The sequence below is a fragment of the Callorhinchus milii genome, unplaced genomic scaffold (genome assembly GCF_018977255.1).
Source record: "Callorhinchus milii isolate IMCB2004 unplaced genomic scaffold, IMCB_Cmil_1.0 Scaffold11, whole genome shotgun sequence".
Lineage (NCBI taxonomy): Eukaryota > Metazoa > Chordata > Chondrichthyes > Chimaeriformes > Callorhinchidae > Callorhinchus > Callorhinchus milii.
This window is the reverse complement of record NW_024704752.1, coordinates 18670569-18688362: the sequence shown is the minus strand read 5'-3', so window position 1 is coordinate 18688362 and position 17794 is coordinate 18670569. Positions and strand designations below refer to the sequence as shown.

Sequence of the window (17794 nt, the reverse complement as noted above, 5' to 3'; positions counted from 1 at the left end):
GAGGCTTGAACCTGCAACCTTCTGACTCAGAGGCAAGAGTGCTACCCACCGAGCCAAGAACCCATTCCATCTTACGTTTTGCCCACAAAATATACGGTCAATTCACTTCACAGTATATTCTGTGAAGCGCTTTGAGATGCTGCGCAGACACGATAAGGCGCTATATCAAGTGCAAGGATTATTATTGTATCAGTGAATTGAAACTGCTTGACAGTTGGAGCTCCTCTGTGCGTCTAATATTAATAATTCTTGCATTTGATACAGCACCTTTTATGTCGGAGGGAACATCTCAAAGCATTTCACGGGATTTACCGTAAAGTGACCGTGTGTGTATTTTGGTTCAGTCGGTGTCATGGCACTTCTTAAAGAAAGAAAGACAGAAGTTTCCCCCAGTGTCCTGGCCATATTCCCCAGAGGGAAAAACATTGTCATTCGCTTCATAACTGTTAGGGGATGTTGCTGTGAGCAACTTGGCTGCTACATCTCTCTTCTCTTTACAGAAACCTGTGAAGTGCTTTCACAAGATCACAGATTGTTTCGGATAAAGAAAACCCTTCGGCTCATCTGATCTCATCCTTCTAGTACATCCACCCTACCGTCTCCTCACCACAACAACAAGGTTCTTTTTATAAATGAGTGTCCTGACCTCTACCCAACATTCCTGGCAAGCTTGCCCAGTCATAAATTATCTTCAGGGTAAAGAAAAATGTCTTTGATATCTGTCCTGAAATTGCCCTGTGTAACTTTAAGCCTGTGTACTTTTGTTCTATTATTTATTTTAACATGATCTGGTACTAGATCAAATCAGGATTATTATTATTATGATGCTGATGTAGACCAAGGGGTTACCCCGGAGTGTAGCTTCCGCATAATAGAGGTGTGCCTGGTCTATTTACAGTTACCCTGGAACATATGGTCTTTTCAGGCTCAATCCATTATAAACACAGTAATGGAACATATTCAATATTCCTTGGTTGCCTGCCACATATGCTCCATTTTGGACTATATTTGTTTTCTACCCCAACTCCGCCCCCCCCCCATCCGCTTATTCCTGACTTGTGGTGCTCGTACATCGGAATCTATTGCAATGCATTTCTTTTTTTTTAGTGAGGGGCGGGGGGTGGGTGGGGGGTGGGTTCGGGTTCAGCCAGGTGCCTGACACATGCGGAAACTCATCACCGTGCTTGAGAGTCTCCAAACCAAGCTGAGATTTCCGAGTATCCCACCTCCACTTGGAAATCCCAGAGATAGATTGTTGCAATGGAATGCGCACTCTCTCTCTCCCTGGAGAGACACATCCTACTGACCTAATACCAGAAAGTATTAGGCGCAGGTTGGCAAGAGTCGAGGCTTGGGGGGAGCCCAGAGCGTGCGCTGGAGTCTAACCAGCTAAAACCACATAGCCTGCCCTTATTAAATATAGTTACACTCTACACTGGAGCTCTACTCTGGTCCCATTCAATTTTGTATTTCTCGCTGGCACCGTTAATGTGTTTTTATGCGGCCAGATTCAATTTAAAAATACTATATTTAAATACCCTCAATTGCTGTGAATCCACATGTGAGAATTTAGTTTAAAAAAAGGTGCACTGGTTACAGGCGAACAAATGCAATTGGAACATTGGGCAAAAGCCCTCTAATTGACACACAAGTGATAGCTTGCTAATTTCCTCAAATACTCGCAATCCGTGTTGTATTTCTGTACAATTCTATGCAAAAATACGAAGCGAAAGATAGCAGAGATTTCTGCATTCACACATTGGCACTTACCCAGTGCCAATCTTCCCAAAATGAGTATGATTTTCGTTTGATTACAGCACTTTGCAAAAAGAGGAATATATTTTGCAGAGATTACTGTTGTGATGTTAGATGAGAGTCTGAATCATGACAAAAAATGGGTTTTACCAATAGAATAAGATCAGGTGTTTTGTTTTTTATTTATTGTTTGTCTATCATTAAATCTCACTTTAAACTGATCTCTTTGACTGCCTATTATCATCACTTCCATCCCTCACCTACTCTCTTACTCAGCGTTGAATCCCACCACAATAAAGCACTCCGAGACGTCATTAAGCACTCTGTGCATGTTAGCACGGCCACGGTGTGTAGGTGAAGACATCTTGCGTCTTTAGCCTTGAATTGCTGACTAGGATGGAGGAAAATCACACAATATTGCACAGATATCAGTTGCACCATGTGCGTTGAGGTCAAAGTTGCATCTATTGTGCCTCAGGAATAATCATCTCACGTTGTGTGTTGATGGATGGAAAAAAAAATCTTTAAAAAAAAAGCTTTCAAATCACTTTGAAAATCGCTTCCAAATCTCATTCTGATCTTCATACATTTTCTTCTCATGGTTTCTATAAGCCCGTGAGATAAACAGCTACAGGTCACACCAGCACCTGTCAATCTGGAGAGGTCACCCTGATCTAACATTTGGATATCTTTTTTGCCGGCAGTTTTCTCTGTGCGTGGAACCACATTTCATTTAATAATAAAGCATAAAGGATGAGTCAGCAGCGAGCTCTGTACCTCACAGCAATTGGGTTTAGTTCAAAGAAAGCACAAGATTTTCTGAACCGAGAAATTTAAAGGATTCAATCCAATATTTTACATTAATCAACGAGGGCCAAATCTCCGTCTGGCGAGCAGAACGTTTCAATGTTCTAGTGCGAAAGACCGGGCGTGGGCGGGAGGAAAAAACATTTCCTGAGATGTATTGTTGCCGGGTGGTTAAGTTAGACTCGAATCATGCGAGTGTGGGCCCACTCAGGTGGATGAGGAAGAAGAAGCAGTGGAGGAAGATGGCGTGATTAACTGTGCGATTCCTCAGGTAGTGAGTTTCTGAGCCCAGTCCATCTGGTTTGGGAGAGTCACAGAGTTTGAATGAGGAGGAAGATCAGAAGCCATGTTTGTAATTAGCATGGAGGTGGTGCTGAAAAACAGGAGTATTTTGTAATAATAATAATAATAATAATAATCCTCACATTTGATATAGCGCTTTTCACGTCAGGAGGACGTCCCAAAGCGCTTCACAGAACACACTGTAAAGTGAATTGACTGTATATTTGTGGGCGAACGCGGCAGCCAATTGCGCACAGCAATGTCCCACAAACAGTCGTAGATTGAAAATGACCAATTTTTTTTTATTATTGTTTTTTGGTTTTTTTGGAGGGATTATTATTATCTTGTTGATACTCGTCAACAAGGTGATGTCTCACCACTGTAATCATAGACAGACTGCAGACATGGTTGGGAAGAGAGACTGCAGACATGGATGCAGTGGGCATGGAGAGAAGGAATAACATGACCAAATCCAGTGGCAGCTGGTTTCATAGCCAAGACCAATAATTTATATTTTGAAATAGACTGAGAACAGAATTTGTGGTTTAATTGGCAAGTGATCCCGAGTTGGATCTTTCAGCTCGGGTCAGTTTCCTGGAACAGTCATAAATAGTCCTGGCCCCAAGTATTCTGTTCAAAGTCCAGCAGGTTGGCAGCTTGGAACCATAAGTTCCATTACTCTCTCGGCAGACGTGTGGCTTTAGGAGATATTGTTAAACCCGATTCGGGAAAACTCGTCTCCCTCGCTTCTTCCTTCCTTCACTTCCTCCAGCCTGCTGTGAGGTTAGCAGGATGTGTCCCTCCCCTCCAGGTGTTAAGTGCAGGTTGGCAAGAGCCAAGAGCCATTTTTGCACCTTTATCTGCTTCCTTTATTGGAAAAGGAAGCGGATAAAGGTACAAAAATCCCGAGTTTGGAATATCAAATGATAAATTGATGAATTTGAAAAAGGACAGTCAAAGTTTAGATATTTCCAAGAATATTTTGTGCATTCAAAATAATGATAGAAGCAATCATTGCATTTGATACCGTGCCTTTCATGTTGGGAAGGTCTCACAACATTTCACATTAAATCATGGGATTTACTGTAAACTGCGGTGACTCTTTGTAAGCCTATACGTAGCAGCTAATTCGTGCTCAGCCCTGTCACGCAAATTGCCATGAAGCAAATGAGCAATTGCTTCAATTTTATGTGATATTTACTGAGACAAGGATATAAACCAAAGCAGGGGATAATGGGTTGCAACTCATTTTTCTGACTCATTGTTTGTGATTTCTTGTATGGTTTATTTACAGTTGGATTGTTTTGTTTTGGATAATAACCATTGTTGAGATGGGCCTTCTCATCTCTCGCCGTCGCTGGGATGAATGATGTTGCATGTTTGCTTGTCCATCTGGAAGATTTCCAATAATACTACACTTTAGCACACTTTAATGGATTCCATCAGAGTAACATCCTCTAGCAAATAACCCAACCCAGTCATCGCTTTCTCAACCTGTTGGGAGAGGTTAATGGCTATGGCAACCTCCCAAGTTACAGAATTAGCCATGATAAAGGTATCAGTTTGGCTCAGGTGTAGCACTCTCACCTCTGAGTCAGAAGGTTGTCGATTCAAGCTACACATTTGGACTTGGAGCTCATAATCTAGCCTGATACTCCAGAAATGTTACACTGAGGTCCCATCTGTCTGTTTAGATGGACGATAAAGATCCCAAGGCAGTACTGAAAAAAGAGAAAGGAGTTTCTCCTGGTGTTCTGGGCAACAAACCCCCAGATAAAATTGGTGATTCATTTAATGGGCGTTTGTGGAACATTTCTGGGTGAAAATTGGGTGCCACATTTGCCTACAAAAATACGCTGTCGCTACACTTTACAGTAAATCCTGTGAAGCGCTTTGAGATATCCTTCAACCGATGGAGAGAATTGTTGAAATAAACCCAGAATATATCATTTCCAGCTCAAGAACTTGGAAATCAGAGAAAATGTTAAAAAAAATTAGAAAGTAAGGTGGGCAAAAAAATGTGGAAGAACTGAGTGACACATTCATACAGCATTTACCCAAGTTCAATCCAGAAGCAAGTATCCCAGATATTCTGCGGAAACACTATTTCAATGAGTGAGTAGTAAATGTATTGAACAGGCTTCTTAGGGAGACAGTGGAAGCAGAAAGTTTTGATTCTTTCAAAACTGAACTACATAGATTTCTTTTAGGAAATTATATCTTGGGATACAGTATATAGTTTGGGATGTGACATATGTATGTGACTGCCAGGGTGGTGGAAGGCAAACTGGATGGACCTTGGTCTTCTTTCGTCTAGCAATTTGGATGTTCTTATGTACCTCACATTCACATCTAAAGGATGTTTATTATTATTATTGTTAAATTAATTCTGGCTCATTATTGTGCTCTAATTTGACCTGAGTGGCACATCGTGGAGTTGCAACACAAAGTGGGAAAATATCCAGATCGCACAACATGAAATCAGCCACAAATACTTGGAGTACTTTAAAGAACAGCAGTGCAACAACAGAGTTGAAGTTAACATCACCCAAAGGCCTGAAGGCTAAACTCTTCCACGTCAGACATGCCTACATAATATCACTTGCTAAACGGAATGACTCAACTTCTTGGCATAAATCTGTGCACACTGGCACCAAATGTTCTGAAAATATAATGGGTTTTCCCAGATGTACCAACAACAAGCTCTAAATCATCTAAAACTCTGCAGCCCGTCTTCTCTCCTGCACCGTTGAGCAACAGGTTGATCAAGCACAACCTCGCCTGGCTCTACTGGCTCTTTAGCCTCCTTTAAGATCCTCGTCTCTTAATTTCAAATGCCTCCACAGCCTTGGCCTATCCTACTTCTGGGACCTCCTCCCCAGTCAATCCTTCCACTCGGCCAACTCTGTTCTGTTTAATTAATAATAATAGTAGTATTAACGATAATAATACATTGAATTAATATTATTATTATATAAGTGGATTAATATTATTATATACGTGGATTAATATTATTATATAAGTGGATTGATATTATTATATAAGTGGATTAATATTATTATATAAGTGGATTAATATTATTATTTCACCCACAAAATATAAGTGAATCCACTTTACAGTATATTCCGTGAAGTGCTTTGAGACGTCTCAACGACGTGATAAGGCGCTATATCAAATGCAAAGATTACTATTTTAACAAAATCTGCTAAATGTTTATAGTATCTCCAAAACAAACATGGGTACCACTCATAATAAGCACCTCGCTTCAACAATAGGTGTTTAACCAGTGTGGTGTGCGAGCATCACTACAAACCAACAAATGTTAAGTCCTCTGCATGAAGAGCAGAAACCGCAAGCAAGTGGAAAATTATCCTGTGGGGGTGTTAAGCACTTTTAGCATTTAATATGCACCGTAGTTAGCAGTGAGTGGTCACAGTGCTAACTTAAGCCATCAAATGAGACTAATTTTAACAGCTTAGCAAACCGGAATTGAAGAAGTTAACCTTGTAAATGGGTTCGGCTTAGTTTCCACCGGTGGAAATTCATGCAAAATAGCATGTAAAACTAAACTCCTCTTGATAAGAGCTGTAATTCAAAGAGAGAGAATAGATTGGAAGGAGGGCGGTTAACTAAATGAGGTGATGAAGTGGCCCTGGAGGCAGTTACTGACATCTCCCTAGGTGGGGTCTTCATCCTACAGCCGAAGGCAACAGCATCTGGAGCAGAAAGATAAATGGTTATTCCTCTGGTGTGCTGGGTGCTATCAGACCCTAAGGAGTTCAGTGCTCTTCCTTCTAATACTGTACAGAAGTGACCTGATTATACTCTTGCACCACTGTGTCGTTTTCAATATGAAATGATGCTCGCAAAATACTTAAAAGTCATTACATTTTACAGTAAATCCTGTGAAACTTTACGAGACGTTTTCAAATGACTTAATAAATGACTGTACCAATTGCAAGGACAATATTGATTATAAGGACGCTATGTTGATTTGGGAATGACATAACTTCGGCTATCAGGAGAGGTTAGAGAAGCTAGGATTATTCTCCTTGGAGCAGAGAAGGTTAAGGGGAGACTTAACAGAAGTTTTCAAAATTATGAGGAGATTATTTCCACTGGCGGGTGGGTGGGTAACCCGAGGACACCGATTTAAAATAGTTGTTAAAAGAAACCGAGGGGAGGTGAGGAGAAATGTCTTCACACAGCGAGCTGTTGGGATCTGGAATACATCGCCTGAGAGGCCGGTGGAAGCCGATTTGATAACAACTTTTAAGAGAGAAATAGATAATTATTTGGGGAGGACAAGTTTGCAGGGCTATGGGAGAGAGCGGGGGAGTGGGGTTGATCAGGGCTATGGGGAGAGCGCGGGGGAGTGAGGTTGATCAGGGCTATGGGGGGAGAGCGCGGGGGGAGTGGGGTTGATCAGGGCTATGGGGAGAGAGGGGGGGAGTGGGGTTGATCAGGGCTGCGGGGGGAGTGGGGTTGATTTGGAAGCTCTTTTCAATGAGGCGGCACAAACACGGGACAGGCCGAATGGCCTCTCCGTGAATGCCGTAACCCTCTGCCTGTCCAGCGCTTTGGGACGTCCTCCCGATGTGAAAGGCGCTAATTTTGTTGTTGTTGTCGTCGTCGTTGTCGTCGTCGCGCATTGCGCATTGTGGAGTCCTGTAGCTCAGTGGTTAGAGCACTCGCTTTGCAAGTGAGAGACCTTAGTTCAATTCCAGGCAGAGGGCGAAACCTTGGGCAAGTTTCCTTACTCCACACAGAGCCTAATAATAATCCCTCCAAAACCCAAAACAATAATAAATTGGTCATTTTCAATCCACGACTGTTTGTGGGACATCGCTGTGCGCAATTGGCTGCCGCGTTCGCCCACAAATATACAGTCAATTCACTTTACAGTCTATTCTGTGAAGCGCTTTGGGATGTCCTCCCGACGTGAAAAGCGCTATATCAAATGCAAGGATTATTATTATTATTATTATTATTATTGCTGTGCAATTCCGCGATTCCACGACGGACAAATACGGCCGTCGCGAGAGCTAACGTTGCGACAGAAAACCTCGACGGGTGCTTTGCAGCCCACTCCCCCCCCCCACCCCACCCCCAACCAAACCCCCCCCCCCACCCCCACCCCCAACCTGAACAACTGAACCATCACAGAGAGAGAGAGAGAGAGTGTCAAAAGATGGAGTGATTGACAGGTGCGGCGCCCCGCCCCCTCCCCGCCCCGCCCACGACGCGCTGACGTCACCCTGACGTCGGGTGGGTGGGGCTTGCGTGGTTCCCGTGGTAACCACAAACGAGGCCTAGGCCCCGGCTCTGGAGCCTGATTCGCTCCCCCCCCCCCCCACCCCGGGGAGAGAGGGTTTGTGTGTATAAATATATATTATATTGTGTGTAAGTGTCTCTCTCTCTCTGTCTGTCTGTCTGTGTGTTTGTGTTGGCTGCGGCCCCCAAGAGTGGAAGGAATGTTCGAGAAGGCAGCCGGGACCCGACCCTCACCCGCACAGCGACAGCGACAGCAGTGATATCCATGGTAATAGCCATCATACCCGCAACGACAGCAGTAATAACCGTGGCAATAGCAGCAATAATAACTAGTAATAATGACAGCAATAATAATAATAATAATAACAATAACAGCAATGGTAATCATGATAACAGTAGCAACAATAATAAGTAGTCGTAATAACTAACAGTAATAATGATAATAATAGCTAATGATATCACTGATAGCAATAATTATAGTCCTGGGGTGTGACCCGGCGCCTTCCAGACGTCTCTCAAAGCGCTTCACGGGACAGCACCGTAAAGTCTCGTCGTGACTTGTTTATTTTGCGGGCGAGACGCGGCAGCCAATTGCGCCCGGCGGCGGCGTCCCCACCAACGGTCAAGGATTGAAGTGACCGCATTTTTTCCCCAAGGAATTATCCCCCTCCCCCACCGCCCCCACCACCCCCCCGGGAAGAGCGCTCCGCCAACCTGCTGGTAAACAGAGGCGTGGAGTAAGGAAACTTGTCCCAACGTTTCGAACGCCCCGACCCGCCCGGGGATCGAACCCAGGTCCTCTCGCTCGCGAGATGAACGCACTGACCGCCGAGCTGCGGGACTCCCCGCCGCGCACAGTCACTACGCTAAAGTACCATGCCAAGCCCTTCGGGCCAGGCTGTATTAAGGCGCTATGTTATTATATCAAATGCAAGGATTTACCATTGCTCTCGTTGTGGGAATATTTATTATTGTTATTCGTTTAAAACCTGGAGTCCTGTAGCTCTGTGGATAGAGAGAGCACTCGCCTCAAAAGTGAGAGGACTCGGGTTTGATTCCAGGGCAGGGCGTAACCTTACTCCGATGGTCAGTCGAATCGGGGGTAATGATCCCTCCAGTTGGGTTTATCACCTGCTAATTGATCATTTAAATAAATAAATAATAATAATTTGGTCGCTCAATCCACGATTGTTTGTGGGGGACGCTGCTGTGCGCAATCGGCTGCCACTTCTCGCCCACAGAACTCACAGTCGCTACACTTTACAGTATATTCTGTGAAGCGCTTTGAGACGGCTCGATGATGTGATAAGGCGCTGTATCATACGCAAGGATTATTATTATTGCAAGGATTGTTATTGTCCTCTTTGTACTCGTTATTTATTATTGTTATGCGTTTCTGCAGATAGTAAGAGAAAGGCTTCCCGTAATAGGAGATGAGCTGCCACACTGTGCTTCTGGCACCAGCGAGCGAGAAGCACTGATCGTGCACTTCAGCGGTCTCCAAAGACACTTTGCATACGTCCTTATGATGTGGAAAGTGTTCATACCTAATGCAAGATGATTATTACTATTGTTATTATGAGGACAGAAACAGTTAAATGTATCTGTGGCATGAATGAGGTTCCCCCCTCTGCCCCCGTCTTGCACCCTTAAAATGAAAGAGGCGCAGTTCTCATTATAGTCACCTGTGGGGTTGACAATATTTACTTTGATGCATTGGTTGCAATAAAAAAAAGGCACGAGGTGAAACCAATCTTCATTGGATAATAATTCAATGATGGAAGCTTAGGTTAGAGCATTGTCCGCTGGTATAGTATTGTAGTTTTTTTTGGGAGAGTCTTCAGGGGAGCTCGCCAACTGTGGCAGTTTGTCACATTGCCCCCAAACTGAAGTGATTTGCTGGGAACGAGGTCTAAATGAGGGTGATAACGTTTGGTGTTTGGATGCTGTCACCAGAGTGTTGGGTTCATGTTTTGCCCAGGGCGTCAGTCTTTTTCTGTGCTTGCAGGATTCAGTACTGAGAGCTGCAGATAAGTGTTGCTTGATATTTTAAAGCAATCTCAGTAGTTTAGGAGCAACTTTGATCTCCCATATTTGTTTTAGATAATAGCAATATAAAGTTGTGCAACAAATCTTACTACTTACCAGTTGATGCGTGCCACTCGTGTTTGTGATACTTTCTGTTGCTATTATAGTTCATAGAATTTATTGATGCCCTTGCTTGATAGGCAAAAAAACATTTATCTGCTGTTTATTGGTTAAACAAAATCCAATTTTCCGTAGCTTCAACTGTTATGATTTTCTTTCTCATGCTGGTGCTTGGTGTGAGGCTCTTGCATGGAATTGATCTGACTTGAGTTGTGCGTATTGATTTCCCACAAAATACTCACTTTACCAAGCCTTTTACTGCAATGTTTTCAGATCATGCAGTGATCAATCACTACATTAGGTTGTTTTTCATGGAATTTGTTGTCTTGTTGTCATGTTCCATAGCAGCTCCCAGTGAACTTTTCCTAAGCCATGATTTATTGACCTTTTATCGTATTTAAATGAAGCTGATGAGGGCATTTTCTTTAACCGGCTTTAATCTTTTCAATAAATAGAAAAAGGCTACCTACTGTAAAATTGTTGAAAAATGGCAGGATATTACAGCATCAAATCTTGGTATTTCCTGACAGCTGCTGCGGACGTGAAACCGTTACATCTGGTGACGGCTTTGAATGGAATTTGCCAACAGATTTCCAGTGTTGTCAAGAGCAACTCAGGATAACTACCTTCTGCTGAGAAATGTGCAAAAATCGGTTTAATGATTAGGCAGATGAATTTATAGATGCCTCTCCAGATCTTGACTAGTGTTTTAACTATTCTGCTAATGTATCACTTAGGACATCCCAAAGTCTGGTAATAACTACGTTACGTTATTGCTGATCAGGAAAACTAGGGCCTCAATTTTAATGTTACGCCCACAAAATATACAGTTAAGTCACTTTTCAGTATATTCTGTGAAGCGTTTTGAGATGTCTCAAAGATTTGATAGGGCGCTATAACAAATGTAAGGATTATTATTAGTAGTAGTAGTGGTAATTAACATTTGGAACAGTTTACAAGAAATATGTCCAATTCCTTGCAATGACCGCAGTCTCGGCTGTAGTTTCTGCCTGACATTTTCCGTGATGGTAACTATTTTGTAGGAATTTTATAAAACATTCCAACATGTCACAGAGATGTGCCAGAATATGTTGTCTCGAAAAGATTCACCACAGTCATAAAGAAACATTTTCTAACGTTTTTTCAATTAATTCACTGTCATTCTCAGAGTTACGTCAGTGCACACAATACCTTTTTAGTTTGTGAGCCTTTCAATATATTTAATTTTTTTGTTGCATATTTTGATTGTAATATGTTGTTCAATGTCACAGGTAATAACCTTGAGCACAATTTCTTGGCTATGTTGGACAGGTATGAACTTGACCCAAACCAAATCATCATGGAACGTCATATTCCCATTCAGCCTTTACCCAAAGAGATCCAACAGGTAAATGAACATTAAGACTAAATATACGATAGAGAAGTACTGTACATTCGGAGAAAATATTGTGTTGTGCATTCTTGCGTACAGTACCTCTTTTTAATGCCTACATTAGCAAACTTCATCCATCATCCATCATTTTTTAGTATGACTTAAATATCTGAATGGCTCCCACAGGGTTCAAGATAATTGGTGTTTGGAAGCAAAGTAATAAGATAGGGAATATCAAACGGAGTAAAATTGCAATGCAGTAGCTTTTAAAACTTAAAAAGACCTTCCTACAACCTGAACCCCACCTAACATATGTATAATCTGTGTATATATTTATATATATATGAAAATTAAAATCAAGGTCTAACGTGATAAAATCAAGCGAAGAGTGGTGCAGGCAATTGTTCCATTATCATAAGGGTTTTGTGGTTAATTCTAGTGCCTCTATTGCCATCCCACACTGGACACTAGCTTTACTAATGAAACCACTGAGACTGTTCAAAAACTTTAATCTTAATTTTAATTATTGTGATTAGGAATTAAGTAGGAATTTGTACAAAGAATGTCATTGTAATGTCACACACAATCATATGTGGCCTCTGCATTCTATATGTTCTGTAGAGGTCGAATTGAAAATGTTCTGCAGAGATTGAAAAGTGAAACCAATAAAGCAGGATATCTTTGTACTGGAAATAACTAACTCGAATTTTGTGAGGACTGAAGGGTATTTCTGGGAGTAATTATCTGCATAATCGGTTTGAATCAGTACGGACAGGTTCTTCCCTGAAACATTGCTGAGATACTGTAGTATGTACAAAATAAAAACCTAGAGAACATAGAGTTTGAAGGGTTATCAGCAGACAACTGGAGTTACAGCTGACACTAGAAACAATTAGGAATGGCAATATTCAGTTGATCAAATCATTTTATAATTTTATAAACATAAGAAAATATAATAATTATAATAATAGTGCATGCATTTAATATAGTGTTTTTCACGTCTTCTAGACGTCTCAAAGCGTTTCACAGAAAATACAGTAAAGTGAATTGACTGTATATTTTGTTTCAAAACGCAGCAGCCAATTGCCCACAGCGGTATCCCACAATCACTCGTGGATTGAGTCACCAAATGATAATTGTTTTTTTTCTTGAGGGATTATTATTAGGCGTGTGGAATAAGGAAACGTGCCCAATGTTTCGCCCTGCCTGGAATCGAACCCAAGCCTCTCGCGTGCTCTATCCACTGAGCTACAGGACTCCTAAAATAGGCACGTGTGGTGGCCAGGAAAGGTCTAGTATGAAAATAAACGACAAGGCACCAAATGTCTGAGGTTTGGTACCATACCTAGGCTGAGTTAAGTGATTTCAGCAAGGATGCAATGCATTTGATTGACCTCAACACCTGATGATTGAGTAAACTGGTAATACACACTGTCTGCACTTATATATGAAGAATGGGCGGCCAATGCCAATTTACTTCAGCTTGAATTAGTGCAAGAAAAGTCTTATAGAATGGAACATTCTAATAGAATGTTTCTCGACTGTGAACTACTGAATAATACCTAATGAACATACTCTCTCTGGCAATACCATCTTGGTTCCCCTATAATCTGTCTCTTATTGTCTGTCTGATGATCAGTATAACTGTAATGGGTTGCATGAATGATTCTAGTATGAATGAATGCTAATTTGCTTCCCCTTCATGTTCTACATTTTGCGTATAGAATGTATGTAATCTTATTTTTAATTGTCACTGTTAGGAATTAAGACTTTTATAGACAGACACCAGAATGTCACTGTCACGTCACACATATGCCCATGTGTGGCCTCTGCATTCTATATGTTCTGCAGAGGTCAAAAAGTGCAAAAAATAAAGCCAAATACCTTTGTTCTGAAAATAACTGACTGGTATTTTGTGTGTGGAGTGCGGATATTTCTGGATGTAATTAAATCTGCATCATCCCTTTGAATCAGTAGAGCCAATATGTTTTGCCTACAAAATATACAGTCAATTCACTTTCCAGTATATTTGTGAAGCGCTTTGAGACATCTTAACACAGTGATATTTCCAGCCAATAGTGTATGTATACTTATGTACTAAAAATGTTTAAACATTCTCTTGGATTCTAACATACACATTCTTTTGACATTTCTATGAGATTTTTTAAAATTGTACTGTGACTCATGCCAATTCAGGAAAGGACCTAAACTGGACAACTTGTACTTAAGAAATTCTATGTGTATGAGTCACTCCACCATCCCCGCTACCAAGCACCTTGAAAAATGACTTTGGTATTATAAATATTCAAAATTAGCAAAACATTCACATACTATGCTGTTTTAACTTGAAAGTTCTTTCAGATGGAAATTCTTAATAAATGATTAGTGTGCTTTCAAGCTTAGCTTTTCTCTTTGTGGTTCATCAAGTGCTGGAGGATTATAGGTCAGATGTCTTCTGTGAAATACAACAGCTGTAAGTAAATATTTAGCAATGAGATATTTAGGATGTATGTTATATCGAAGGATATGTTTGCTATATTGAAGCAGCTGTAAACCAAGTATATTTTCATAGAGGATTTAAGCCAAGTATATTTGATTTGAATGTTATTGGGTAAAGTAATTAATGTTATTCTAGGACATGGATAAAATAACTCAAACTGAATGTTCTATGGGTCTAAGGTTTTGAATCTCTTTTTATGCCAAGAAAAGTGTATCCGGAACTTCTGTTGTTATTTGACCTGCAGGCTGTTTTTTTTCTAAGACGTTTGGCAGATTGCAACACCCAAGAAGGCAGAGGGTTATTGTACTGTTAACATCTATTTGAGCGCTTTATTTTGAATAGAAATAACGCCCGTTTGAGCTGAAGTTATACCAGTTGTGAAGGGTTGGTTTCTTCTAGACAGTAGTTCTTGGAGCCAGTATGTACAATGCCCAGGTTTGTTTGTTCGAAAAGCAGAGACTGCTTGTTAGAACACAGTGTTCTTTTCTTCATCTGCTTAGTTTCAGCTGCCCCTTTGTACCTAGTTTTTATTCACAGAATACAATTTCTGGAAATTTATATTCTCCATAACACTAAATTGTGTGTCAGCTTCACTCATCTGGTAGCTGCAGATCTCTCGGTCAGTAACCCTAACCCTAACCCTTTTCTTGGGGGATAAGTTAATGGGATCCACACCTCAATTGCACTATAAGCAGCTTACATTATAATGAGATGTGTTATAACAGAGTTCTATTGTATATAAAAGGCTAGGATTATTTATTATTCCCAAATTGTGCAATTTCAAAATAATAAATAACCCTTAAGAGACATGGAAACAAATTCTATCTAGATTTGGATTGTCTATGGTGTATTGTATTTTTCACTTATTTTTGAAAGATTGATCTGTTATTTGGTTATTCATTTCCTATTTTCAGTTCGGATTATAACTGGCACCTGGAAGTTGCCAACAGTTTGTAACCCCCACGCTTCAAAATGCCAAAATGCTGGTGGGTGTATGTATTCAAATTTCACATCTTTCATCTGATCTGACCTTAACTTATTACAAGAAGAGAAAATGTCATACAAAAATAAAATGACTGATGATGCAGGGAATTTCCAAGTGGAGACCAATTAGTGACCAGATAGAATGCAGGAGGAGGAATTGTCCCAGGGCTAGTATCGCATACCACCAAGAAGCTGGCATAGGTGTAACATTGATGAAAGCTCGAACGCGAGACACTGAGCTGCCTTCTTGGTGTTAGATGATATATAGCTTTTTGTAAAATAGGATTCACACTTTGAAGCACGTATTGGCCCCAGTTACAGAGTGCGGCCACATTCCCACAGCATGCTGTGTTTGCCTCCACACTGTTAGATTTACCGCGTAGTTCGAGCTAATGGGAAAGTTAACCATTAAAGAGCACTGAGCGGTATCTTGCCAGTAACCTCATCTTATATCAATTTGGCGCTGTGCTGACAATGGAGAGTGGAAAATTGACTCAGCAACAATAACAACAACAACCAATTACATTTGTATAGCGCCTTTCACGTCGGGAGGGCATCCCAACAACAGTGGAGCAACAAAGCCTTAAAGGCTGTTGTAGCAATGTAGGCATTGCTAGATGCTAAAGAAGGAAGACCTGTTTGGTGTTGCTGACATAATCCCGAGCATGCAGGCAAGAAAAAAAACATGGGGCAAAGTTTCAGGGATGGTCATTGCCTTGAGCAAGATCAGGCATTCGATAAAGGAGGTCACAGACAAATGGCAGAACCTTAAGAAGAATGCTAAGGTATGCACTCATAGTTTTATTTAAAATATTGAGTGGTTTGAAATGTTAAGTATGATTGCAAGTAGCACCATGATGTGGTGGTCTTTTAGATGACTCTAGATTTTCTTTACCAGTTGCTGAATACCTTAACATGCTTCATAGTCTATATGGGGAAGTTATATATGACCAAGATCCCCCCTACTAGCACTGCTTTTCCAAAAATGCATAGATTAAAACATTTATAATGAATAATATCTTTATTTGTTGTAATAGTAGACCAGTGATTAATGTGCAGATCCCTGTAGAATTGTAGACATGAAGTAAGTACACAGTGCTCATCAGCAGGCATTGCAAAGGGTGGAATACAGCCAATATTTTGTATGGAATGCACTTAATTTGACAGAAAATGGATGCAATTTTGAATTAAGCACATTCATTTATACTGAATACTAATGTAAGTGTTATTTTCTTTGGCAGGCTAAATTGGTGCCAAATAACAGAAACCAATGAGGAACCAGAGGAGGGCCCCAGGTTTGAATGTGCTGACAACCCCTGAGAAAAGCTTGATCAAGAGGGATTTTGATAAATTAAACCTCTATGGGGTGGGGACAATTAGTCCATTTGTGCACAGCCTAAGACCCATAAACAGCCACCGGGTAAATGGCCTATTAACCTGAAGAAGCTCCCTTCTATTTTTGCATAGTGCAGAATCTTTAAGGTCCACTGAAGCGAACTTGTCCCCGATAATATTGCATTAGTGTCAGTCTCTAGATCCTGATGTGGAGCTTGAATTCATAGTCGAGGCTCCACTCTAGGTGAAGCCTGACTACTGTAAGCCTTCAATATAATTGGGAATTTCAACCGAACTGATTTGGCAAAGTTGCCCTACATCCTGTTACCTTGGTTTATTGCTGACTCATGCTCATGCTGTGTGCACGTGGCGAGTATGAGTAAAGTAACACCCCTGGGTCTCTTTTAACTTTTTCCTTGGCAAATTCAATCCTTTTTGTTCCATGCATGTGCCTCCTATTTTTACTCTGAAAATAAAGTACTTTGAACTGATTTGTATGAAAGTTGATCTACCAGTGATCAGGTCCATGCAATATTGAGGCTCGGAGCCATCTTTTTTGCCTGTACCCAAATAGGTTTTCCTTTTTAACCAATACATCAACCACCATGCTTTGAAAGATATTTATTCTTGATAGATTTATCCTTGTGTTCTTTGTCCTACATCACTAAAGTCACTAAGGTCTAAAGTTTTATACTGGAGTTTAATTTTTACCTACGATGCATAGTTTTTTTCACACTCAAATCTGGTGTCATTTAAATCAGGAATCAGTAATTATTTTGCCTTTGTCATCCTCTTATCAATTTTGGTGATGTTTTGCATTAATGACATAGTCTTAACCTAGGTCTGTGAATATATATATATATTTTCAAATTGCTGGCAGTAAAACCTCTCTTCGGTGCTATTTTGTGCACACTGTGACACAGAAGAAAACTATTAACAGTAGGCAGGGATAAAATAGTCTAGAATTGATGTCACTTGATGAGTTATCAAATTTGCAAGCTTGACCAGCCTGTACATTTTATACTGTGTTATCATAGGACATTTACTCTAATGCACACTTTGCTATAACATTTTAAAGTGCTCGGTTCCCAATTTCTATTTTTCTAACAAGAATGATCTGTCTGCAATGCCACTTTTCTGTACATAATAATTTTTTCCTTGTTCTTTTGACAGTGATCTTTTCAGCATTATGGGCATATTTGGAGTAAGATTAGACCCTTAGCTTATTGCTGCATAGTTGGTGTTCTCAATTTGAAATCAAAGTTCCATTTTGCAAAGTTTATTAAATGAGTACATATTGATCACCTGTGTCATCAGTCACTTTATTTTTGTATGAG

At 40.7% G+C, this 17794-nt stretch overlaps 1 protein-coding gene across 1 annotated transcript in view; it reads left to right on the top strand.

The window, feature by feature from the left end:
- The first annotated feature begins 658 nt into the window (after positions 1 to 658).
- lekr1 (leucine, glutamate and lysine rich 1) overlaps positions 659 to 17794 on the top strand; it is a 66692-nt gene continuing 49556 nt past the window's right edge. The window contains exons 1-3 of the mRNA XM_042339314.1: positions 659 to 696; positions 8309 to 8386; positions 11578 to 11653. Of these exons, the coding sequence (XP_042195248.1) occupies positions 11580 to 11653 (74 nt within the window). The 5' untranslated portion in view covers positions 659 to 696; positions 8309 to 8386; positions 11578 to 11579. The remainder of the gene's footprint in view (positions 697 to 8308; positions 8387 to 11577; positions 11654 to 17794) is intronic.